Source organism: Trachemys scripta, chromosome 1 (assembly GCF_013100865.1).
Source record: "Trachemys scripta elegans isolate TJP31775 chromosome 1, CAS_Tse_1.0, whole genome shotgun sequence".
In the NCBI taxonomy this organism is placed as follows: domain Eukaryota; kingdom Metazoa; phylum Chordata; order Testudines; family Emydidae; genus Trachemys; species Trachemys scripta.
The window spans coordinates 181343937-181371082 of NC_048298.1; the positions used below are offsets into that span (position 1 = coordinate 181343937).

Here is a 27146-nt window from a genome sequence, read left to right on the forward strand (position 1 = left end):
GGGACAAATACTACTCCAAAATACTAGCAAAGACAGTTATTAAGGCCTTGATTCAACAAGGTATTTAAGCTTGTGAATACCTGTAAGCATGTGAGTACTCCCACTGAAGTCTATGAGATCATTCATGTGCTTAACGCTACACTAGCGCCCAGAACCTTACCGAATCAGGGCCTAAACACCTAAAGTGTTCCTCATTTGGAACCTAATTCAAAGCCCAATAATGTCAATGGGAGTCTTTCTAGTGACTTCAATAGGCTTTGGTTCAGGTCCTTGGTGAATCACCTTTCTTTTTAATTTGTAACACATTGAATGCCCATGAAAGTTTCCAGCTGAGGGCTATGTGCTAGTTTTCAAATAAACACATTCTGAGCCTTAAAAATCATGATTAACCTGGAGTTTATATGCATAAAAAAGGCTGTTTCCGCAGCTTTGTGCATTCTGGTCACCATAACTTCTTGATATGTTACATCATTTTTCCTCTTCTACTTTTTACATAAGTTGTGGAGCATACAAATAATGAAGGAAGCCATAAAAAGCCCATACAACAGCTGTAAATGTTACACAATAGTAAATTCAAATAGAAAAATCCATGTTGGTGTTTTTGTTCCAACAACTCTCTAATGAAGGACATTCACCAACAATGCCTGCAAAGTGATTCTGAAAGAGAAGAGATCAGGACAGAACTGCATATACCCCTATTTTGTGTGTGCAGTTCTTAAACAGGATGGTAAATCCAACTCTGATCTCCCTTTCAATCTATGGAGCCCAATCACTTTTAAATAACCAAGACAACTCATTCCCCTATCTTCCCTGTTGACAGCAACATTTACAGTCCCTCTGCATGCATCTTCCTTTATGTTGACTATTAGCTTGTCAGAACAAATGTTCAATTACAATCTTCATACAATTTAATCAACAATCAAACTTCAGGAAAAATATATGAAGCCTTAATAACCTTGGGTTTTTTCCCTCCAAAACTATTTCAGGATTTTGCTGAATCTATATTTACTTTCAAAATTAAAGTATTATCTAGTGACCTAAAAAAATCTGTATACAGTATTTAAATCCATATAAAAAGATTTGTCTATAATTTATAGTGAAAGCTACATACAAAAATGTTCTGTATACTTAGATTATAGGCTATAAACCAGACTTAATCTCCTTAAAAGTAGGCACTTAAAATACCCTGTGTTTTGGTCAAAAGTAGTTACAGTAGTCAAATTTTGGCTACTGAAAGACTTTAATAAAATTCTTGTTTGCAATATACCTATCAGATCCTAAATACTGCTATGCTGAACAAGTTATCTGGTATTCCTATTTTGGAATGGAAGTCAATAAGTAGCTTCCGTCTTTCTTGTTCTTCCTTATCTGCACCACTTCAAGGAAAGATATGATACAGGCTTGTAGACAACAATTGCAATTTTCCTCCCAGAATAGACCCCAACTGCTGTATCTCATGCTCTGAAGAGGAAGCTTATTAACCCTTTTTATCATACATTGCTTTAAATGGAAAAATAGTATTCCAGTTCACTTTAACAGGTTGCTAAAGAAAGCCAGCAGAATTTTGGATGATGCTAACCACTTTTGAGTAGGCCCTAAGTCCTAGTAGCTGTTTCTTTTATTGTGCTTTAGTTTATTTGTGAATTACAGTGATCTGGGATGGACTATACTTTTCTTCACCCTTTAGAAGTCATCCTGAGCCACAGCAACTATCTTCCGTTACACAAACACCAGACAGCATATGTGGATGTAGGCCCCATCCTATTTGCTCCTGAGCCAACAAGATCTGTCCATAATGTGCTGGCTGATTCAACAGGCACTTTATGTCTCTTTAAAGCCCATTACTTATTTCCCTGAATATCCAGGGTAAGGAGGAGGTGGTGGACACTGTACTGAAGTCTGTGGAGTTGGAGTGTAAGGTGGAGGTAGGTCTGCTGCGTATTCCATCTCATATTCATAACTATAAGGTGGAGGAGCCACTGAAAGTGAAAGAGAAGCAGAATTAGTTTGAAAAGTATAATTTAACCATATCAATATTATTTAGGTGGGGAAGGTTTCCAGTAGCAAATAGCTCTGCGCATTGTGGGACAAAGCCTGAGGTCTTCTCTGAGGATCCCGGACAATGGGAACTGGGAGGGGTGGTGCCTGTGGGTGAGAGACGTGCGGAGCTGCATGCGTGCCTCCGCCTAGGAGCCAGACCTGCTGCTGACTGTTTCCAGGACGCTGATGGGGAGCCGCCCTGAGTGCCCCCAAATCTGGAGTCCCTTCCTGCACCCCAAACTCCTTATCCCTGGCCCCACCCCAGAGCCTGCACCCCCAGCCCTGACCCCCCTCCTGCACCCCAACCCCCTGCCCCAGCCCTGAGCCCCCACAAACCCAGAGCCCCCTCCTGCAGCCCAATCCCCTCATCCCCAGCCCCACCCCAGAGCCCTGACCCCCTCCCGCACCGAAACTCCCTGCCCCAGCCTAGAAGTCCCTCCCATACCCTGAACCCCCCCATTCCCAGCCCCACCTCGCAGCCCTCACCCCTGCACCAGCCTTGAGCCCCTCCCACACCCCTCATCCCCAACTCTGTTGGGTCGCGGGCATCAACAATTTTCTTCAACTGGGTTGCCAGAAAAAAGTTTGAAAACTACTGCCCTAGTGTGTGGTTCTTCACAGCCCCATGTCTCATCATGGAGATGTCCCACCTCCCCAACTTGAGGCTACATTGATAAGAGGTTGGACTGCCTGATGATAGTGAGAGGATGTGAACCCAGGCTGTGTGCACTGCAGAGGAAAATCAGATCCTAGTGCAAAGGAGAGATAATGGCACTTCCCCAAAATCTACTCAGAGCTGAAGTTGAGACAGAAGGAAGAGATTTCCATAGCTTGCCACCTATCTCAAAGACAGCTCCTAGGTAGGGTGGGAGAAATAGTTTCTCAGAGTCTGCGCCATCCTCCAAAAACTGCTTCTGCTGAAGCACAGAGCCTCCCCCTGGAAGGATATTCATATCAGGGACAGGGAAAATGGAGAACTAAAATGTCCATTCATCTCCAGCAGGAGACAAGGATGAAACACAGTGAGAAAAGAGGTCTAGAGACCTCCATTTTGTTTTTGCATACTAACTTTGCTCTTTAGCAATTCATGATTGAGAATCGTAATGAGTACTATAGTACTCTATTACTCAACTCTCTATGTTATGCAAAGCAATGTTTCTATAATGAGGATGATTATAGCTAAGTTTCGTGCAGCTGGAAAGAATGGGAGTGAGGGGGAAGATAGATACATTGAGTACATGACACTGCAATATGGACACATGCACAAATACTAACTATGTAGTGGAACGGGGAGATTGTCAGGCAAAAATAGTATAGTCTGGAGTGGCATTATCTTTGCTGCTGAACCCAAGTATGGTACAGAATCCCATTTCTAAGGCAAGGGGAATTCCTGTAGTGCAGCATGACTGATTTTATTGTTCATAAAATATATAAACACAAAACCCTTATTAGGGTAATTTCAATAAAGTTGCCAAAATTAGAGCATAAAATAAGATACTAGCCCAGGTCATACAACTGATATTTTTTTTATAGGCTGTAAGCTCTTCGGTGCAGGGATTGCCTCTAAGCATGTGAATACAAACATTTAATAATATTTAAAAAGCGCTTGTACATTTTCACAGACAGTTCTTAGCATTAAGGACTTAATCCTGCCAAGTGTTAAGAGCCCTCTACTCCCACCCCTGGAATTTGCAGGAGGCACATAAGATGTTCCAGGAATGGGCCCTTCAGTGTACTTTATGTGATTCTACTGTTTCCATGCCACAAGGAGTATTTTTATCTTTAAAAGATTTTGTTTACAGGACCTGGCCAATCTCCTACTTACACATCAGCTTTTTTTAATTTTATTTTATTTTAAAAAGACCTGTCCTTAAAAAAATATTCACCAAAGCAATTTCCCTAATCTGATATCTGGAAAATCAACTGCATGGTACTTTCACATTCTCCCGAGACAATATAACAAGATCTCCCCCTCTCTCTCTCTCTCTGTCATGGCTTCTTGTGCTGTTTTTTAGCCTTATTGTATCACAGGTATCCATTTCTGATATTGGAACATACCCCTATAAACGGGGTTGGTGGTTATCAAATGCCCTGGCTTCACTTTGACATGAAACCAACATGATAGACAACTGATTGCCTTGCATGACCTGCCATCATGATCATTATTCCTTAAGTAACACAAAGCCATTAAGAAAGGGCTGGATGGTGGAAAACTAGAATATATTTAGTTTAGTAGCATTTGTATTTTCCATAGCAAACCATGCACAGTATTTTAGGGATTGACTATGTAGCCTGTAATTTGGAAATGAAGTGTATATTTTAATATTAATATTCATGTGTTTGAAATAAAATTTATTATTCTTTACTAAGCATTCAAAAAGGTTCTAGGTGCGTCAAAGAAGCAAGAGGAGACAATTTCTGCTCCAAGGAGCCTACAAGAGAAGGTCTGGGGAAATGAACTTTGTGGGGTGTGTGGCTCAGCAAAACGTTCAGAGGGGGATGTGGATCAGCAAAATCTGCCCTCTGATATGATCTGGGTGGAACAATGCAAAATGATCCACATCGAGATTTCCTCTTCCAAAACCCCTTGCAGTTGTGAATTCAGGCCAATCTGCAACGTTAGGTTTCCAGAAGCTTGAGATGCAGAAACTATTAAATTATTTAAACACTTCCTTTCCATTGTATAGACCTTCCCCAAGCACGGAAACCACACCCACCCAGCTCTTGAACATTTGATGGGATGGCAGGGTGCACTTTACACTGCTCTGGAGTAGTTTTTGAAGTATCTTAGGGTATGTCTACACTGCAATTGGATTCCTATGGCTGGCCTGTGCTAAATGACTCAGGCTCATGGGGTTGCTTAGTTGTAGTGTCGACATTTGGGCTCAGGCTGGAGCCTGGGCCATGGGACCTTGCAAGGTGGAAGGGTACAAGAACTTGGGTTGCAGCCCGAATCCGAATGTCTGCACTGTAATTAAACAGCCCCGCGAGCCCAAGTCCATTGGCACAGACCAGTTTTAATTGCAGTGTAGACATGCCCTCAGTTATTGGGAACAGCTGTCCTTTGTTGACATCTTTATTTTACTGACTATGAACCAAGAGTGGCTGTAATCTCCCCATTCAATGGCTGCACTTAACTAAACTCTTCTTATTGTAGTCAAGAGGGGCACCGACCACCTGTGACCACAACACCCCTAATCCTGGCCTGGAGAGGAGGCCTGAAGATGGGGAGGGAGGTGTTGGAGAGTGAGCCTGGTCCACACTCAACCTGTAGCAGAGGATCCTGTCCTGGGGGGGGCGGGCTTGGCTCCCTGTTCTGGGTGTTGCAATGGGGTGGCCAGGGTTGCAGCACCACTCAGGTTTGCAGCATTAGTGGGGGGTTCATGATTTCTGTGGGTAAAATTGACTCCATGAACCCCCACTAAAATTGCCACTGCTATGAAATCATAATGATTAAAGAAGATAGCTCTATTATGAACATTTCCTATGGAATTCTTTGGCAATTTTATGAAGGAGTAACTTTGCATCATCACCTGGATAGGTGCTGATGGTGTTGATGTGCGTAGTCCTGATGATCCCTACTCGCGTCCCACGGTTGTTCTTCATGCACATGCAGATACAGATGGCGATGCCGGCAATCACTCCCATTATAAATACGATACCAAATACAATCCCTGCTATTGCTGTGCCTCTGCAATGTAAGAGGAAATATGCAGTCAGTTTCAGCCAAAGGCAGTTTAAAGAAAGAAATCCTTTCCTCTTCAGCGTTCCTCATTTTAAACAAAAATGCGTATTGATTATTGGAAATACCACAGAAATCAACCCATCACAGCATCTAAACAAACATGAAGATCCCAGACACACACAAAATGAGACAGTTAATTCAAAGTCACTTAGAACATTGAGCCAGGTCATTCTCCTGATTTACTGTATGTTAAATTGTCTCATTCCAGGGCAGGCATAAATGACTTTTAAATATTGTGCAGGACATTTTCTCCTCCACCCCTTTATGCAGTTTTTCCCCTAGAAGGAAAATCACTATTCTTTTCTCTTTAGAAAAAGGTCAAGTTTTCCATAGTAATTCCAAGGGCATCCCAAGGTGCTGGCATGGTATGTTTCCATCTGCACTGTTCTGGTCTTTGCTATATTTTGGGTCAGAACATTTTTTTAGTACACAGAATTGTGTACCTATCCAACTCCAGATTTAGAAGAACCTTCTCTATTGTGAACAATAAGAAACAAATTCAATTTGGTCATTCTTTCCCACATCTTCTGGTGCATCCAGCATGTATACTTGCACAATGATTAAAACAAAACAACAGTCATAGAGGCTCAATTTACCCATTACCTTTCCCCCCCACAGTGATTAATTAGACTGTAGTTCCAAACCATTTGGAAGAAGGAAGCCCTGTTGCACTTACACTTTGGGTCAAAATTCTTCTTTTAGGTATACATGAAGAGCTCCTGATATTGAGGCCCAACATTAGCCCTTATGATACACCCTGGCTCACTCAGTCTTGTTATTCTGCGCAGTCAGTGAAGCATGCACAACGTGCGAGATAGGCATTGATAGTCGTGACTTTTACAAAGAGAAACTGCAGTTTACTGAATATTTTTATTCTGTGCATCATTTTACTTTCAAACCAGGATTCTAGATAGCAACCTTGTGGATACTGTTATGTATATTTTATGTCTTCTAATTTGATACTTTGTTCAATAACAAATAAGCTACAATAGGATATCTTGCAATGCAGAGAATAAAGAAAGCATTGCGAAAACCTGAAAGTCATAAATAAAACAGGGTTTATAATGTGTTGGTTTTCAGACACAAGTGTCAGCCCTGGAATGCATTTCAAACTGCTGAGTGCCCAGCTGCTTCAGTTGAAGTCAATGGTACTGCAAGAGCCCAACACTTGTGAAAATCAGACCATTTATTCAGGTGTCTACATATGGATCCAGGGGCCTCTCTAGATCCACAAAAGGGACTTAGGCTCAGCGTTTTGTGCCCAAGTGAGGCATCCAGGCTCTTTATACAGTAAAGTGGGAGATTCAGGTGCCTAAAGAATGGGAGTCACAGAGGCCATCACACTGAAGAGCTACCTAGGCTAGCCAGAAGGAAATGCTTATGCCCTCAAAGGGCGTTAGATGCCTGACTCCCATCAGGATTCACAGCTGTGAACCCTCTCCTGATGGTAGGACCTAAGCCAGCTCTTTTTCCACAAAGAACAGAGGTGGTGGCACCTCCTTATAGCCAATAGCCCAGCGTTTAGAGTGCTTACTCAGGATGTGGAAACCCAGATTCAAGTCCCCACTCGGCCTGTCTTGAAAGCAGGCCTCCCACATTGCAGGTGTGTCATAGCTATCAGACAGTTGGCCATTCTGGGATGGGTCTCTCTCAATCTCTCCTGTTGAAGCTATTCCACTTTTTTATAAAAAATTTGTATGGTTATTAGAGCAGACTAGAATTGGGGTCTCCCAGGACAGTGCCCTAACCACTGGGCTACAGAGTCATTCTCACTGGCCCAATGCATATATAAAGTACTTTATAAAACACTAAGATAAGGGCACTCACCTGGGATGTGGGAGACCCTGGGTTCAAGTACCTGTTCTGAATTACTCAGAGGGGGGATTTAAACCTCAATTTCTCATGCTCTAACAACTGGACTACTGGGCATAATGGGCACAGCGGCAACTCCTTGTTCTGTAGGGGGCCTGATCCTGTAGACAGCCCCCAGGAACCTCTGCCAGAGAAGGCCCTGCAGCTGAGATAGGCAGGGAATTGCCTGGTTTGAGAATCCTGCCAGGGTTTAGAGCTCAGTGGTATTAGGAATTAAGTGGCTTTGTGCATGCCCACCAACAGAAATGTAGAGGTGGAAACGTAGACACCTAAGGACTTTATTCACCTACAGGGTTAGGCAGCAGCTGTGCAGGGGTTCTGAGGGTTGATATTTTTGATTTAGGTGTCTAAAGGTGCTTAAATCTCTTTATTGGTCTAACCCTTAGTGTTCACCAACAGGCATTAAGTGTTCCACACTTTGACCAAAGCCTAGAAATACCCTTATTTGTAGGGTAACAGAATGTTGCAACATTAGACTATGTGACTGAGATCTTCCAGTTGTCAAGTTCATCCAGTTCTCTCTGGGACCAAGTTAGCCACATTTGGAACAATGGGCGCATTAAAAAAAAAAAAAAAAAAAAAAAAAGGTTAAATTCTGAAAAGACTTTGTGAGATATTCTTTCATTTCCAAAGAGTTTTCTTATGACACTACCAAAAAATAAGACAAAACAAAAACCAAAGGCATAATGAAAGCTCCATTTATTTTAAACAACTGCAGTACTATGAATGCTTCCATTATATCCATTAAATGGATGAATCATTGTGACCTTCCCCTAGAGTGCAATATCAGAAAATCATACAGAAAGTTGTTGTGCTTAAACTATCTTCTAGGTGAAAGAAACAACCTGAAACCAAACATCCCTGGACTGCTGCCTATAATTTTAGTGTTTTATTTTTCCTTTGTATACGTAAAGCAGGTCTCCCACATTAACTGTTTGACAGTAATGTTCCAAATATGCAAATCTACTCTGCCCCACTCATTCACTCAAGCTCTTGAGATTAAAACAATTCACTATTTTTTCATTATTATTACAACCTACAAACTGAGGGGAATTCAAACCACAGTTAAAAGAATAAAGGCCAACCCTACCCTCCATCCGCACTCTCCCTCTAAAAACCCAATCTCAAAACCAAACAGCACCACCCACTTCTCTGGAAACAGTGACTGACCTAAAAATGCAACAATATAAATACAGTGGGGCCAGATTCTGCACTCCTTATGCCGAGTTAATACTTTACAACAGGCGTAGACTTGAAATCAATGGAACTACTCATGGAGTAAGGTACTACTCAATGTAAATGTGGCAAAATATGTCCAAATACCTGGATGAGGAGCAGCGGGTCTCCTGGGGTTATTTAAAGGGCTCGGGCTCCCGCTGTCTCTACTGCCCTGGGCCCTTTAAATAGCCGCCAGAGCCCTGGAGTAGCGGTGGGGCTCTGGGGGCTATTTAAAGGGCCCGGGGCTACTGCTGCCTCTACTCCCCCAGCCCTATAAACTGCTGCCGGAGCCCTGCCGCCGCTGCTACCCCAGGGCTCCAGTGGCTATTTATAGGGCCCAGGGCGGTAGAGGCAGGGGAGCCCCGGACCCTTTAAATAGCCCCTGGAGCCCTGCTGCCAGAGCCCTGGGGTAGCAGCGGCAGCTGGGGGCTCCGGCAGCGGTTTAAAGGGCCCGGGGCGGTAGTAGCGGCCGAACCCTGGGCCCTTTAAACTGTTGCCGGAGCCCCCGCTGCTCCCCGGCGGGGGAGAGGGAGGGCACTTATTGGTAGAGGGAGGGCCAGGGCTGGCTCTGACCCCCCATCCCCGCCCCTTCCCCCCGAGGCCCCGCCCCTTCCGGGGGCCAGAGCCAGCCCCAACCCAGCCCAGTACTGGTAAGTTCCTATTTCTACTTTCACCCCTGCTATCCATTTTTGTTTCTATTTATGAAGTCAGATTTTGCATTAACGTGGTGTTTAGAGACTAGCTTTTAGACAGTTTGTTAGTGACAGCATGAGACATGGAGAAGGAGCTGCCTACACTCAAATGTCTTCTCTGTTCAAGTAGGGGCTGATCCAAAGCCCGCTGAATCAGACCCACGGGTCATGCATTTTACATTATTATGTGAGCCAAGTACTTCATTTGTAAAAAAAGAAGAAGATTAAGAGGATTTTGAAGAGAGTGTTACAGCATTAAAGTGCTATCTGCTAATCAGCTGAACAGTAAGAACATGCTATTAAGAGGTGCTGGGCCCCCATAGCTCCCACTGACTTCAGCTGGAGCTCTGAGTGCTCTGCACTTCTGAAAATCAGGCTCCAAAAGGCTAAAACTCTCAGAATCAAGTCCTGACATGACTAGTGTGTTGGAATGACTGTTCTGTGGATATGATGTAAAAATAAATACTTGTTCACTTTGTGGATAACCTTTGGTATGGCTACAATGTATAAAGCAAAATCATAAATCTATTTATTTACCCTTCTGACATGGCCAAATCTTTTTCAATGCCATTTTCATGTTCCTGTTCAATTAAATACCCTGTAAAGAAATTTATCAACTTTTATATTATAAAATTCATGCTCTCTCTCTCTCTCTCTCTCTTTCACTCAGTACTAAGAGGATACAGATGACATTTTTCATGCTATCACCACTGCAAGTTTCATCAAGGCGGAGTGTCTTTAGAGAAAAAGGACAGCAAAGCAAAGGAAGGCCTAGAAACTGCACAGCAGCATCACATAGCAACTAGGAAGATTTGAAGGAAAGAGAAAACTTTGAAGTACAACAGTTTAAAGGAAACTGTATGCAAGGTCCTTCATAGAAAAGATATGGCTAGAGGGGAAAAAATATAGCCATTGAAATAGCGACGGAAAAAGAGTATACAGAAATGTAAAGGGGGGAGAAGAAAAGATTTTTTTTTGTAAAAAAGAGAAATTCCAAAGGACATCCTTGGGGGTAACAATAAAATATTCAAAAGACAAGTTTCCTTCCCCCATCACTAACACCACATTTACATTTTACCAGTCAACATTTCTGCTGGTGCAAGGCCCACAGAATCTTTTCAGATCGTCTGCTGGGCTGTACAGGGAGGCTGCCAGTAAATAGTGATCCAAGAAGCCTCTGAACCTCACATTCACCACATAGGAGGTTTCGCTAACACCCTACGTAGGCTGTCACAGAGGGTGTTAATGGGCGGATCAGAGGAAAAATGACCACAGAACTGGGTACTATGTGAATGCAATGGCCTTAATGCCCTGCACAAATGGCAGAGGGGCAGCAGCTACTACTCTAAGGCTGGGTCTACACTACCCGCCTGAATCGGTGGGTAGAAATCGACCTCTCAGGGATCGATTTATCATGTCCCGTTGGGACGCGACAATCGATCCCCGAATCGACGCTCTTACTCCACCAGCGGAGGTGGGAGTAAGCGCCGTCGACGGGAAGCCGCAGAGGTCGATTTTGCCGCCGTCCCTACAGCGGGGTAAGTCGGCTGCGATACGTCGAATTCAGCTACGCTATTCGCGTAGCTGAATTTGCGTATCTTAAATTGACCCCCCCCCCGTAGTGTAGATGTAGCCTTACTCACTGCTGCGTAAACAGGGGGGAGGGCACAAGAGGTTCTCGGGGGAGGGCGGGGAAGATGAAGAAACTGGGATCCCCTGGGTCCCTCAGGAGCTGCTGCCATAATAACGGGAGTGGGATAAAAAAAATAATTGGGTATTGCGGGATGGGAGTGGGTTTAAAAAAAAATTGTCCTCCCACATTGCAAACAACATGAATGCCCCAGCCAGCAGCTGCCACTCTCTGGCAGCCCAACGCTGAAGGCAGCGCCGCCACCAGCAACAGCATTGTCCCCCATTACTACTGCGTTGTTACTGGCGGTGGCGCTGCCTTCCTTGCTGGGCAGCTGGAGCGTGGCAGCTTCTGGCCGGGGTATTGCCACCCTCATGTCTGCACTGGTGCATTAAATTCTGAGAATGGTAAGGGGGGCCTGACTGGAAAAGTTTGGGCACCACTGCTCTAACTCGCAGGCTACAGTAGTGACTACTGAGGACAGGACAGTGACTGTACTACAGCTCCACACCCATATTCTACACTGAGGGGGGTAGATTTCACCTACTTGACTTCATTCCCCTGCAGAAACTTGATAACTTGGGATTTATGCTAATGAGGTGAATTTCAACCTTGATTAATGAAACAAATACTATATTTCCAGTGACATCTACTTTACACTGTGGCTTGTGTGCCTCTGAAGCATAAAATGCAGACGATCCATAGCTTAGATTTGCTTCAGAGTAATTGTGGCTATTGAACACCCCTCCCTACTTGAACATACAAAACACTGTAGAGGTTTTCCTGAAGTTTAAAGAGCTAATCTGCACAGAGTTTTTCTACTGCTATGTAGTTGGGATTTAGCCAGGATGGCTTCAGACCCATCCGCTGCCTCACTTTCTGCCTCTCGGACTCCCCAATCACTCAATATAGGATTTCATGCATCAAATAACACCCCGTCCTGGGGGTGGGGGTCTGGTTTATTGATGCAAAGTTAAAAAAAAAATACAAGAAATTCCACCCAGTCTTCCCAGCTGTCCCACAGGCCTTCCTTAGTGCATGATTCTTAGTCCTGTCCCTGCTGAGACTTTGCTCCAGCAGGCTTTCTCCCTGCACTCGAACCTTCCTAGCCAGCTGCTGCTCTCTGCAGAATTGTACTTACCAGTCTCTCTACCTGGGATCTAAGAAAGGGCTTTCTACGTGAAGCAGCTCATTCAGCCATTTCAGAGCAGCTCATACAGCCATCTCAGCTCCTTTAAGTCTTTCCCTGACCTCAGGCTGCCCTTATATTTTCCCAGCAGGCCTGCTTGTGAGTCACATGCTCCCATCCCTTGCCACCTGGACTTATTCCCTTCACCTGGGAAGGTGGGCTGAGCCCAATACTCCTAAAGGGTCAGCTCACTATGTGACATACATGGTTATATCAGTTTAGAACACAATATATAGTTAAAGTAGTATAAGCCTCTAGTATGGACAAAGTTATACGAGCATAAAAGTCCTTATCTTGGGGTAGTTTACTCTGAGAAATTTACAGAAATCCAGCCTAACAGGGTGCAAGAAATATTGTTCTTAAAAGACATATGATGGCCAGTATCCTCATTGTATTTTACTATGTTTCGGTACAGTAAGGGGGTGCTCTTTTCACAATCCTCATTTCACGCATCTGATCTATCAAGTCTCACTTTTCTGAACTTTTTTAAGTTCTCCAGTTAATTTGTTGCCAGTTGTTGGCACCAGTGGTTTGCTGGCTTTGAATTTTTGTAAATACTGTACATCAATAATGGTACATGTAACACAGATTTTGGAATACTACTACTAGCACTAATATATCTTTAAAGGATTTTCCCTAGTGTGTTAAAAAATGAAGCTACAGGATTTAAAAAAGTCATTCTCTGAGATGCTATTATAAAAAATTATATTCTATGCTCTTTGATCCTCTGTTCCAGCATATGGTATGTTTGAAAAATGAACTCTTTGGACCTTTAATTAAGTCTGATTTTGCTGTGTTTATATAGGCAGAACTTCCACTGAATTTACTGGGACTAACACGCATGTAAGGTCTGCAGCAAAGCTCCAGCAGGCTCATGTACACTTTTTCCTCACACACAGAGGGCAGATTCATGCCTTCTGGACTGTTCAAAGTGCACCCCCCCTCCATCCTAGCAGGGGCAGCTGTACCTGAAGGGGATTTACCTCCCCATGGAGGGCAGACTACTCTATTATTACTTTCCTGCAGGGATTTTGCCAGGGAGGGAAGCTTTAATTTATGGCTGGGACACTACAGGACAGTGGTTCTCAAACTTTTGTACTGGTGACCCCTTTCACACAGCAAGCCTCTGAGTGTGACCCCCCCCATAAATTAAAAACACTTTTTTATATATTTAACACCATTATAAATGCTGGAGGCAAAGCAGGGTTTGGGGTGGAGGCTGACAGCTTGTGACCCCCCCCCATGTAATAACCCCCGACCCCTGCTATAGGAGTTCCATTGGTGAAGCTTATGTTAGACTGATTGATTCAGTACATCCCCCGGCTTCCCAGGGCTCGTTGCTTCTGGGCAGACTTTCCACTATAATGTGATCATAACCCTGGAACACCTTAATAGAAGCGTCTGTAACCTGGGCTGCATAAAGTCAGAAAACTGCCAAACCTAGGACTCAGTGAAATTGTTTGGCTAGCTAATACCCACTTGCAGGGCCAAAATCCATGTGCTGTTTATGTAAAAACCTGATATGGGCTATGTCAGCTCTTTTTACAGGCCCAAAGTCCAGAGTTTGGTCAAGAGGCCAGAGGCTCAGTAAACAGTAAACCATCTTAGCTAAAAGAAACAGAACAAACAAGAGACAACCTTGCTTTTTACTAAAATAAGCTTGGTCAGCAAAATGCCAGATGGGGAGCAATAATTGGCACTTTTGTCTGAAGCTGCAAACAGACCAAAGGAATGAAAGGAGTCCATTATGTTTGTGTCCACTCCTCTGGCAGAGGAGGTAGCCATGCTCTCCTCACACACCAAACTTGAGTTTATGGAAGAGGTTCAAACATGTCCGTATGAGATATGACATCCTCCTCCTGCTTCTCACAGATACCAATGTCTGCCTTTAGAAACACAAATGAAACAATCTGCTGCCATATACTTTTCAAATGTCTTTTTGTTTTAATCCCCAGGTAGGTACCTGTTGGACAATCAGAAGGGCTACCTCATTCCTGTGGACCCCAAATCAAAATTCAACATATATATTTTATACTAATACACTTTATACATTGTTTAAAGAAAAACATCTGTGTACTAATTGTATGTTACTTGTTAACCTGAAACCATGGGTGGAGACATTATGTAATCTTTTGACTATTGGCTACGTGCTTATCTTGTCTTGTTGCTAGACCTATCCAGGGGCTCGGGACCACCCACGCCGTCACTTCCCTCTGCCCAAGAAAAATCCATATAATCCTTTGTAATCAATTGTTTGGCAGTGTCTCTGAGCCTAATAAGCAAAGTGACACTCTGCCAGCACTGTGCATAATAAACCCACATGCTTGATTCTACATGGTGTCCATTTTGTTCCTTCACCAGTGTTTAATGTAATAAGTGGGATAGAGAATAGCAACTGAAGTAGGACTGGTTTTGCCTTTGAGGCCTTATTCTGCAGTCTTTACTTAGGCAAAACTCCTACTCACTTCCTTATTTTTATATTTTAAAATATAATTAGTATATATATATATATGATTCTCTTTTCCCCACTTTAACTGGGTATAAACGGTATACAGGATATATCCCCTGTATAAGAGGGTTCCCCATTCAGCACAGAACTGGTGGAATGGTACTATGTCAATCCAACCCCAGGTGGGCATTGGACAGCGCATTTAGGCTATTCTTCTTGGCTATCAATGGCTACTAGGGGGCTATAGAGTGTATAGGGATAAATGAGAGTACCCCTGAGGCCGCTCTAATTTACTCCAAGTGTCTGGCAGTCCCCCTCGTGGCTCTGAGAATACAGGGAATGCAAAAATGGCTTAAAGTCACTTTTGCACCTTCTTCCATTTCTGTGTCCAGTACAGAATCAGAGCAACTCAGAATCAGGCCTAGCGCCCAGTCCAGCTGGTACTCTATATATGGAATTCCTTTTTTAAACTAAAATTCCTGAAGCAAGCACCTGAAGGTAATACTATTTTCAACAAGCAATTACTAATTTAAAGATCTGCACACTAATCAACCTTTTAAAAGTACACCAACAGCTACTTTAGGATTTCAACTGTTACTTCGTTAATTCTGTTTTACTGAGATCAGATCATGTATCTAAATATGTTGCTGATGTTTGATTCCGTCCAAATTGATTTTTTCCCTCTTTGATACGGACAAGGTGAAGTTTTTTTTTAAACAGGTCAGCCCACAAAGTGCCTTGAGAAGTATAAGCACTGTGAAAAAAGAAAAAGTACAGCCCTTTGGGCATACAGCACACTGCAAACCCTAACCTTCATTCCCCCTTCTCTGCTGGCAGCTCAGGACAGACAAACACTACACGGGATTAAGAACAATATCTTTTGTCTTTTCATATTTTCAATGCATGAACAGTAGGTTACAGCCTACAAGTTTGTTACAAAGTTGCACGTCCAGTGAAGTGTAGTCAGGCATATTTAAATAGGACCTGAGAGGAAATCATATACACTGCAACATAACAGGATACATAATTACAGTTTGTTCTAGTTTCTGTGTAATCCTTGGATGGACTTTTCAGACAAGTTATCTTTCCAGAAACATCTGAACACAGTGTACTTACTTTATGCACATCCGCACACTCCTCTCCCTGGCGCCTAACCTGAGTAGTTTGTCTGGGCAGTGGAGAACTCAGCCGCGGGATATAAGACTGGAATGTTACAGAGTGGCAACAGAGTGCTCCAAATAAGCTACACTGGAGAAGTCTGTAAGATCCAGGTGCCCACCCCCAATAGGGAGAAAAGGCCAAATGATTTATATAGTTGTGGATCCTCTAGCCTGTTCCAAAATCCCCTCACCTGACAACAGCGAGCCCCCGGGATGCTTGAAAATCACCATGAAGGAGCTGCATGCTCCCTCCCTTCCCCATCCACTGAACAATAGAGAAGCATCTCAGTTCCTTTACAACTCTGCCCTCTGCACCCACAGAGGACGATGCAGGATGTCCCGCTCAGCGCATTCGGGACACACACGGAAAGGTCTTTCTGTCAATTTTATTTCTTGTAACAAAACAGGAAATGAATTTAGTGCTTGTGGAAACTGCTGAAGTGACCTTGGAACTGAAGTCGTCTCTCAGTAGAACAGTACAGCATGTCAGCGCATGCATGCCCCCAGCTTCCTAGCATCATGCCTCAGCTATGGAATCACCTCCAGGGTACAAAGATCATTGTAGTTTGAAAACCACATCCAGTCTTGGACTTTCTGTCCTGACTGCAACTCTGGTGCAGAAAAACACCTGACATCCCTAAATCATTTCACATAGGATAACATTATCATCAGTTTGTACTACAGTAGTGCTTAGGTGTCCCAGTCAAGGATCAGGGCACCAGTGAGCAAGTCTCAAGAAGAAGGTCGCTGTCCTGAAGAGCTCATCAGTAGGTTTATGACACCGCATGAAAGGCAGATAACACAGATAAGGGGGCGGGGATCAGGGAGGGTGGGAGGACAACAGAACAGTAAAATTAGCATGTTTTACAGAATAGGAAATGGTTTCAGGCTATAACCTGATAATGGTAAGCAACTAAATTTTGATCAGTCTAGATCTGTTCTGTGTTTGAACTTGAATTTTAAAAGTGAACAGATCCAGATCATGGCTTTTAAACCCTGAGGCAATCAGTCTGATAGTAAAGAAATTAAATGTTTTTACTGCCATTTGAAAAACTGTCAATACATTTAACTTAAAACAAAAGTGATACAGAAAAATGCTATTAATGCTGCAATATCAGAAATGATAGCTTTTCTACTTTTTATTTTAAAGTATTTTGATCAGGACAGTGCCCCAGGCTTCCAGTTATTGACTTGGCCCTCCTACTTGTTTGAGCTAGGTGCTACAAAGGTATTTGAACCCCAGACTCTCAGTTTAGTTTGATGTGCCTTTTCTCTCTCTATTTTCTATTCTTTACTCCGTCCCACCCCTCCCCAGTCCTCCTGTTGCGATCTCATGAAATTAGAGTTTTCCAGGAGCTGCCTGGAAAGGAAATAGAACCTGTAATGGAATTTCCACTTTCGGAAATGTTCCACATTGTTGTGCTTGCTCAGAGGCTTGATCAGTGACCCAGACATTGTATCTATAGCTGGGAGGGTGACAGTGTTGCACTTAGTGTAATCACTTTTGTCTTGTTTTAGATGATGCTCTTTTTGTTGCTTTTGGTCCTTGGTATTACTGGTCCCACACTACTGTTAAAAAGCACCTTCTGAGTCAGAAGCCAGGAAAGCGATGGGAGCACAACAAAAAAGGAGCAACATCTCTAACAGCCAAGGAAGGGAGTGGAGCTCCTTCCGAACCCCCAGCCAAAGAAAAGCGGGGAGGACAGATTGGCATGTAATGCTTCCAATAAAATTGCAACCACTCGATAGAACTCTAGAAATAACCCACTTTTGACATGAGCTTGGTTAGATAGGTTTAAGTTCCTCCCAGAATGCTCTGACTAGTGTTTGTGTGGTAAATGTTTGAAGTCCTGTTTATTTACATCAGCTTCTAAAAACATTTGGCTTCACTTATTTCCACCAGCTCATTTCTAGAGCTATGTCAGATTCTGTGTTTTTGCTTCACAGGGTTTGTTTGAACATTTTATTTGCTTTTCAATTTGCAACCTTCATTTACACTTTTGAACTTGATATTTGAAGGAATCCAAAACCTCAGATCAAAACCCACCAAGTTTCACTTAAGTTTGCATCCACAGTGGACGTGCCATAGCTTCAATGCCAAATCAAATCAGGTCAGGTCAGGTGCATGTGAGAGATTCATGGTCCTCCTGAGGCTTTCAATAAACCTGTTCCATGTTTCAGGTTTGTAACAAACCCCTAAATCAGGCAAGTTTTGTATGATTTTTAGATTTCACCGAGAACATCACACATAGCTCTGATCATTATTTGCAATGTTACCCACATGAGTAAGCATTAATTAAAGGGGTGGCAAGACTAGGCCCTTAAGTACAGCCCTGTGAAGGAGAGGAGCACAAGCTTGTGGGGAGAATATTAAGTGGATGAGTGACAGGGAAGGTGGCATTTTATCAGTGTAATCAATAAAACTTCCATAATGCTGAGGTCAGAGACCTGGCAATTGCTGATGCACAGTGCGAACTGGGTTCAGATATGCTTCATCTGTGGCAGTATATGCCTGAGACTGCACAGACAAGGATGCCTCACTTAGTCTTGGAACACAAACATCCAGTTTATGGCTGTCTCCTGCACTAGTGTGCTGAGGCAGACAGGCACGTTACAAACCCGTGTGTTGCTGAGAACTGTTGCAAGTACTAGATCAGGGTGGGCCACATCTAGGTATGGAACTTGTATGGCGGGCCATGAATGCTCACAAAACTGGGGGTTGAGGTGCGGGGGTGGGGGGAGGGGGTGAGGGCTCCGGCTGGGAGTGTGGGCTCTGGGGTGTGGCTGGGGATGAGGGGATGGAGGTGCAGGAGGGTGCTCTGGGCTGGGACTGAAGGGTTCAGAGGGGGGAGGGGGATCAGGGCTGGGGCACGGGGTTGGGGCGCAGAAGGGAGTCGGGGTGCAGGCTGCGGGTGGCGCTTACCTCAAGGAGCTTCCAGAAGCAGCGGCATGTCCCTCCTCCAGCTCCTACATGGCAATGCGGCCAGGCGGCTCCGTGCCCTGTCCCGTCCGCAGGTGCTGCACCTGCAGCTCCCATTGGCCGTGGTTCCCCTCCAATAGGAGCTGTGGGGGTGGCACTTGGGAAAGGGGCAGCGTGCAGAGCCCCTTGGCTGCCTCTGTGCGTAAGAGCCAGAGTGGGGACATGCTGCTGTTTCTGGGAGCCATGCAGAGCCATGACACACGTGGAGCGGGGCAAGCTCCAGACCCCACACCCCGGCAGGAGCTCAAGGGCCGGATTAAAACGTCTAAATGGCCGGATGTGGCCCCCGGCCCATAATTTGCCGACCCCTGTACTAGATAAATCTCTTTCACACACACACACACACACACACACACACACACACACACACACACACACAGGAAGACTACCTGCTCCCTCTACCTGTGCATTAGAGATAGAACAGCTATTGTTTAGTCTTAAATGTCAAAACACATGGTTGCTTTTCTTTGAGAAGTGTAGTGGTTGAAAGAATTATTAAAACTAAAAACTGAAAACAAAAGGACAAAATAAATGAACAAAAAAATCAAAATAAATGTGTGTGTTTGATTATTATAATTAAAATGAATAGATTACCAACAATTCAAAGATATCTGGCTGAATTGGAAAAGTTAAGTACCTAGAAAAGCGGAAGTTAGACCTGGAAATCAAACTTCCTGAAAACGATAAGACACAACTCCAGTTGAGTGGTGCTGTATGTGCATACGTATGCAATCACTAATACACCAAGAGAATCATAAGCCAAAGTGTGGCATACTTCATGTCAGACTATATGCTATTGACTCAAACTATCTCCCACAGCTCTGGAAAGGCTAAGGCCACAGAATAACATTCTTTCCTTCACGGTGGAAACACAAATACTCTAGAAACAGATCCAACAGCTTATATAAAATTGCTAAGGCTTGTTCTCAAATACAAGAATTTTTCTACTGAATATTGTACATTCTCTAAGTGCTCCGTTAGTGAATCACTAGAAAGAACTATATTGCCATCTACTAACGGCTGTCAAAAGAAAATATTAGTCAACAAATGCAAAAATCCAGACGAGGCCTCTGAGGAAAGAAACCCAATTTGCATAGAGGTGCCTTATAAGGAACAAGTTACTCAAACAAATGCCCAAGGAACAAGAATTATATAGTCAAAGAGATCTCCTCTTTTAATAGAGAGCCACAGATACATTGCATTGGAAGAGCCCCAATAAGTTTTAATTCTGTTCATATCAATGGACCACGATGACAAGTGGCCACCTAAAGCACAGCAATGACATAATAAGAGCAAAATAAGTTCTACTGATAACATCAATTCTAGTTCTCTTTATATTTCTTGCTGAGAGTGCTTTTATGTTAGCATCACTGACCAGAATTTGATAGAGATTCCTAGAAAACTATAATATAAACAGATGACCACTTTAGTCCCGAACCTGCACCCACTGGAGTTAATGGTAATATTGTCACTTATTTCAGTGGAAGCAGGATCTGGCTCTATGGATGAAATTCCCCCCAATACTGAACACTCATGCAAGGCCCACTGCACCACTTCAACAGCATGGTACCTCTTCAGGAGGAGATGATCTTGGAACCGGTAGAGGCACATCCATTGTGTACTGCTGAAGGATAGTCTGTGGCCATGCTTACACTTACCAGGGATCGATGCTGTTGTGATCGATGCAATGGGGGTCGATTTAGTGGGTCTAGTGAAGACCCGCTATATCGACCGCAGAGCGCTCTCCGGTTGACTCCATCGGAATGAGAAGAGTAAGGTAAGTCAAGAGGAGAGTGTTTCCCGTCAACCCAGCATGGTGTAGACAACACAGTAAGTCGACCTAAACTTGTCGACTCCAGCTACATTATTCACATTGCTGAAGTAATGTAATTTTAGGTTGATTTAGCCCCATAGTGTAGACAAGGCCTGTATCAACTCTGACTGAACCCATTTGCATGCAGGCTGTGGTAATTACTCCCGCTTACAGTTTCCACAACCGGCCAACTGGGCTGATGGAGTAAATTCCACCTTCTCCAATCCCTGCGGAGTTCACCACACATACAATCTAATCCAAAGACCACTAAAGTCAATGGGACTCTTTCAACTGACTTTAGTGGGCTTTGGACCAGGCCTACGGATGATTAACCCTTGCTTTATTCAGGTGTGAATTTTGTCCCTTAAGAAAAATTGCTCATTTTGTCCCTTAAGAAAAATTGCTCCTTTAGTCCTTTTTGTGTGCCTGGCACACATAACGGCAAGATAAAAGAATATGTGATACCCAAAGAGAAATCTCTTGAATGAAACACAGATGCAACACTATTTTTACGGAATAGGAAAAAAGCTTTAGACTTTATTTTTGTAACATTTCATTCCCAGAACTTAAGTCATGCCCAAGAAATACAGTTAAGATTTATTAAATTCCAATTCAAATAGGAAGATTTTATTTTCTTTAGGAAAGCTGGAAAATAGAGTAAAAATGAAACAGATGTATTTTTAGAAACTAAATTATCAGAATTATCCCCTGGAATCCATAGAGGGAAATTAAAGCCCCAACTTCATTAATTATTTACACCCTAATTTTTAAAAAGAAAATTATATCTTTATATATATTGTCAGAGGAATAAAACAACAGTGAAATATCTTTTTAAAAGGCAATGCTATCTGGGATTGTATTTTTTAAGTCTGAATAATTCTATTTGGGCTTTGAATGATCTGGCATAGATTTTTTTTCCAAATCTTTCACTAAAAATAAGACACTGAAAATTCAATTCTGTAGCAGAGTGGGGGAAAAACACAAAATAAAAATATTTTCTTCTCTTCTTTCTAATGTACTTTAAAATTCAGCCCTCTTACTAATAAATAATAAAATGGGCTTTGAATCTTTCAGCTTCTAAATTAAAGGTGAATCTCTTCAGAATTCCTTTCCTTGTCAAATTTACAACATTGTTTACTTTCTTTACCTTTTCTCTTCCCAGAAGCTGCATGAGCCCTCTGGAGATAACTCGTGTCTTTTGTGACTTGTAAGAAGGGCAGGGCCCAATTCTGTTCCACTGAAGACAATGGGAGTTCTGCCAATGACTTCAAGAGAACCAGGACTATCTTCCAAGGCCCTGATCCTGCAAATACCTATACATATGCATAACTTTAAGCATGTGCATTTATCTTCTCAGGATTGGGGCTCTATTGTGTAATGTAATAAGCAGAGATCACCAGCAAACTGTGATTAAGGTGATTAGACAAGCACAAGTTAAACATGGCTGTAATATCAGATGTGTACATTATATTTATTAAACATGGAAGTGATTGGTGATGGGAATCAGTTTACATTTCTAAAGAAATAGATTATGAAGGATTAAACAGGAAATTTCTGTTTGCAAAGTTAGTTTTTGTTTTGCTTTGTTTTGTTTCTCTTGTATGTTCCAGAAAGTGCAATAATTAAGGTCATTTTACCCAAAGAAGGTGATGGTGTTGAGGATGCAGAAGGGGCCACTGAACTGTAGAAACCTGTGAACATGATAATTTAAATAATACTGAGCTAGATTCTTCTTTCACCTGAAGGAGTGTTGGAGGTATTGAGGAAGGACAAATTATTAATGAATCAGCCAGAATTCCTCTTAAGGAGTACCAGAGAACACACACACTGATGTGCTCACTGCACCAGAGTATTTACCCTGGCCAGCATGGAGTAAGGGTGGAAACCTGACCCAGCCCCTTCCTGCCCCTTTTTAGGCATCTATGTCCACTGGGGTGCAAGGAAGGAAGAAATACTATGTACCCTTTATATCAATTCTGGCCAGTTCCTATACAGTGTGTGGGATGAGCTCCTTGTATCCCACTTCCCCTTTGCACATCCACTTAGGGGCTAGCTAGAATTTGGCCCATTATTACTAGAAACGTTTCTCCACAATTTTTAGCATAGTCTTACTTATTTTCTTTGCCACTGATAGGCACAGATGCAGGGATAAAACAAGCTCACCTTACTCATGCATGTAAGATGGGAAGGATTTTCCCTACAGACTATAAGGGAAGAGCTATGTAACCTCAGTGGGGTCCCAATTCAGCAAAATGCTTAGCACATGTTTAACTTTAAGCATATGAATATTCCCACTGAAGTCGACAGAACTACTCCAGTGCTTAAGTGATTTGCTGAAACAGGGCCTGGGTTTTCATCCATTACTTGTTATGTAACTAAAATGTTCCTTTGCCTCATGTTCCCATATCATGCAGGACTTTGGCACTACTAGGCTGCCTTAAAATTATATTCTAAAAACATTCTACGATAGCCTCTCAAAAGAATGCACAACACCCAAATTCTCAGTGGAAGAAGATACTCCCAAACCCTCACCATCACACTCAATCATTTAAAAACAATCTGGAATAAAAAAATATTCCTCGCCCTTAGGTGTTCCTTCTTATACTACATACTTTACTAAATTAGGCTTCTGTAACAGCACTGGAACATTACTACTTTGCAAAACAATGATGATATCCACAAGCCAGAGATGCTCATTTCTATGCAAATGGCCCTAGTAATAAAAAACAGAAATATTGAAAAATTGAGCTATATTGGCAGAATGGTCTGTAAACAGAATTTTTTTTCAAAGCTCTCCTTGAGGCTTTAAGTATTTCCTTTATGTCATAGCCCAGGGGTAGGCAACCTATGGCATGCATGCAGAAGGCGACATACAAGCTGATTTTCAGTGGCACTCACACTGCTCGGCTCCTGGCCACCAGTCCGGGGGGGTGAGAGGGGGGCTCTGCATTTTAATTTATTTATTTACTTTACATATAACAATGGTTTAGTTATGTATTATAGACTTATAGAAAGAGACCTTCTAAAAACGTTTAAATGAATTACTGGCACGCAAAACCTTAAATTAGAGTGAATAAATGAAGACTCGGCACACCACTTCTGAAAGGTTGCCAACCCCTGTCATAACCTATTACTAATGTACACTTTACATGATTTTTATAGTAGTGTGAAGGGAAGTGACTGAATACTATAATAATATGGCTTAAAAAATATTCAAAAGCAAAATACTGCAAGACCACATATTGATGTTCTTTTCACTGTGGTGTGCCCTCATAGGGCCATTTTATTTTAAATGTCACACTCCAAGATAGCCACTTGAGACATATGTCTTACTGTCTCATGATATAGCTCCTGGGTAGAGCAGTGTATGTGTCACAATAGCATATCATTGTAAAAGAAAACATTTCTCATGAAAAAAGGGCCAAATTCTGTCCTTTGATGTGTGTGAACAATTACCCCCACAGGAGTTCTGCACATGAATCTGGGGCAGAATTTTTCTCAAAGAATTGACTAAAATATTCAAAAGGAATGTTTAAAAATATATAAGCAGAAGTACGTTGCCATGCACTACATCAGTGGCTTTCAACCTTTCCAGACTACTGTATCCCTTTCAGGAGTCTGATTTGTCTTGCATACTTGCAAATTCCATGTCACTTAAAAATGACTTGCTTACAAAATCAGACATAAAAATACAAAAGCAACACAGCCCACTGTTACTGAAAAATTGCTCACTTTCTCATTTTTACCTTATAATTATAAAATAAATCAATTGGAATATAAATATTGTACTTACATTACAGTGTATAGTATATAGAGCAGTATAAACAAGTGATTGTATGAAATTTTAGTTGTACTGACTTCGCTAGTGCTTTTTATGGAGCCTGTTGTAAAACTAGGCAAATATCTAGATGAGTTGATGTACCCCGTGGAAGACCTCTGCATATCCCCAAGGGTATTGTGCCACTAGTTGAGAACAACTGGATTATATCACCAAGGAAGGGACTAAAGCAATTATTGCACATTTTATGTTAAACAGGCATATAGGGCTAATTTACAGAAAGGGGCCAAACATGCTTCACCAAAACTGGCACACTACAGTATTGGTAGAGCAAACTTTACAAAAATGTATGTGGTTACTCTCAATTCAAAATGTACACACAGCAGGTAAAAAGATCCTGCACAGATTTCAAAAGAAATCACGCCTTGTGCCAAAACAGATCCCCCAAATCTTTGGAGCAAGTTGTTGGGTGAGTGGAAGAGAAGACAACCTAGGTTTTAACTGATGAATAGTATTCAAAAAATAGGTCACCTCTACTCTTTCTGCAGCATGTTGTATGGGAGCTTAGTATTGGGAGCTCTCGGGGATATAATTATATTCAACACACTGACTACTCACACCGAACAAACTTGTGTTCTAACAGCTGATATTTTCATGGCTGTAGGCCACATTCATCACTGAAGTGAGCAGGTAAAGCTCCGTTGCCTCCAATGGAGTTACAGCTACTGATGCCAGTGATAAATTTGTCCTGAGTGGATTGATAAAATGTTGAGTACCAGAACTGTGTCTTAAGTACATGCCAATGTAATTAACTAACTACAGGGGAAATGTTCAAAGGCACAAAGGGGAATCAGGTGCCCAACTCCTGGGAAGGCAAATGAGTGAGAGAGGCAAAAAGAAGAGGAGTGAAAGAAAGTCAAGAAGGAACAGAAGGAAGAATTGGAACAAAAGAATGGGAATCAAGAAGCAAGTCAAAGAACAAGGAAGAAAAAATAGAAAAGTAGAGTGTTAGAAGAAAAAAATGAATCGGGCACCTAATCAGGGCCGGCTCCAGGGTTTTTGCCGCCCCAAACAGCTCTCCCCCCCAAAAAAAAGCCGTGATTGCAATCTGCGGCACTTCAGCGGGAGGTCCTTCGCTCCGAGCTGGAGTGACGGACCCACTGCCGAATTGCCACGGAAGAGCCGGACGTGCCGCCCCTCTCCGGTGTGGCCGCCCCAAGCACCTGCTTGGTAAGCTGGCGCCTGGAGCCGGCCCTGCACCTAATTCTCCTTTGTGCTTTTGAAAATCTTTTCTATTCCTTTCAAGCTCATAGATGCTATTTTTCCTCACATGAGCTGTGTTTTAGAGTGACTAAAGCCCTGATTCAGCAAAGCACCTCTGCATGTACTTGAGGCACCTGGTTAAATGTTTTTATTGAGTTGGGGTCCAATTTCTTAAATGAAATGAGGAAAGAGGTAATATAAAGGTTAGTGGCTATATGTTGGACTTGTGGGAAGGAAGGAAATCCACTGCACCCAATATATTGTATTGATCTAAAACACAGAAAACGTTGGGAAGGGATTAGAAAAATTAATATGGCTTTAAATGGTGACAACTCAGATAACCGTAGGATTTTCACTCTGGAAGATCTAAGGCCCAGTACCAATCCTAGTGAAGTCAATAACAAAGCCCATAAGTTTCTATGGGAGCAGGATTGGGCATTTTACAACATCTCAGAGGTCTGACTAATCTTCAAAAGCAAAGCACCCACAATTGGTAAAAGAGAAATTTAAAGAAAGTGGAAGAAAGCAGACAAGCTAAATACTAGTGAGTGGAGCTAATGAATTGAGAGAAGTGGAGATCATGGGAACAATTGTACATGCTATTTATGATTACTGATATTTATGAAAAATATGGTTCTGATTTTTAAAACTTTACAATGGATCATTTATACACCATTTTTTCTGTTTCACTATTTCATGATTGATTGACTCATGTTTGGCTGAGTGAAGTGAGACTTAAAACTAACTCAGTGGCATTCTCTGTGTGTAATGTGACAATATTTAAAGATCAATCTGATCAATGACAAAATTTCAGGGAATGGTCTCAGCATCAGTGAGATGAACCCTACTGATTTTTTTTTCTGATCTGAAATTCAATGTCACTACTAATGTGTGTAAAGTTATACATCTGCTTATATTTTTGCAGGATTGTGATCTTAGACTGGAGTATAAACCCATATTTTCAGCTTTCATTTCCTACCCTGGTAAATGTTGTACATTAGACCCTCGGCAATATTTTAATATCATCTTTGAGGATGAATATAATAAAAAACCCCACCCCTTGCAATGAACCGATAGCTGCTGCTATTCCTGCCTCTATGGCTCCATATTTTCTCATAACGTCAAAGGTGATGGGACATAACATTTGCTCAGATCAGTCATCACCCAAGGCAGTGGAGCTTGCCACACAAGTGTGGCTATTATAGGGTTACCATTTGTCCGGATTCCCCTGGACATGTCCGGCTTTTTGAGCTAAAAATAGCGTCCGGGGGGAATTTGTAAATGTCCAGACTCCCCCCCGCATGCAGCGCGCGCGGC

The 27146-nt window shown here is 42.5% G+C and overlaps 1 protein-coding gene across 1 annotated transcript in view; it reads right to left on the bottom strand.

Moving 5' to 3' along the window:
• Positions 1-379: 379 nt before the first annotated feature.
• The window catches only part of CYYR1 (cysteine and tyrosine rich 1), an 83070-nt gene continuing 56303 nt past the window's right edge, over positions 380-27146 (bottom strand). The window contains exons 3-4 of the mRNA XM_034793122.1: positions 5574-5731; positions 380-1979 (exon numbers count right to left, since the gene is read on the bottom strand). Coding sequence (XP_034649013.1) covers positions 1846-1979; positions 5574-5731 — 292 coding nt within the window. The 3' untranslated portion in view covers positions 380-1845. The remainder of the gene's footprint in view (positions 1980-5573; positions 5732-27146) is intronic.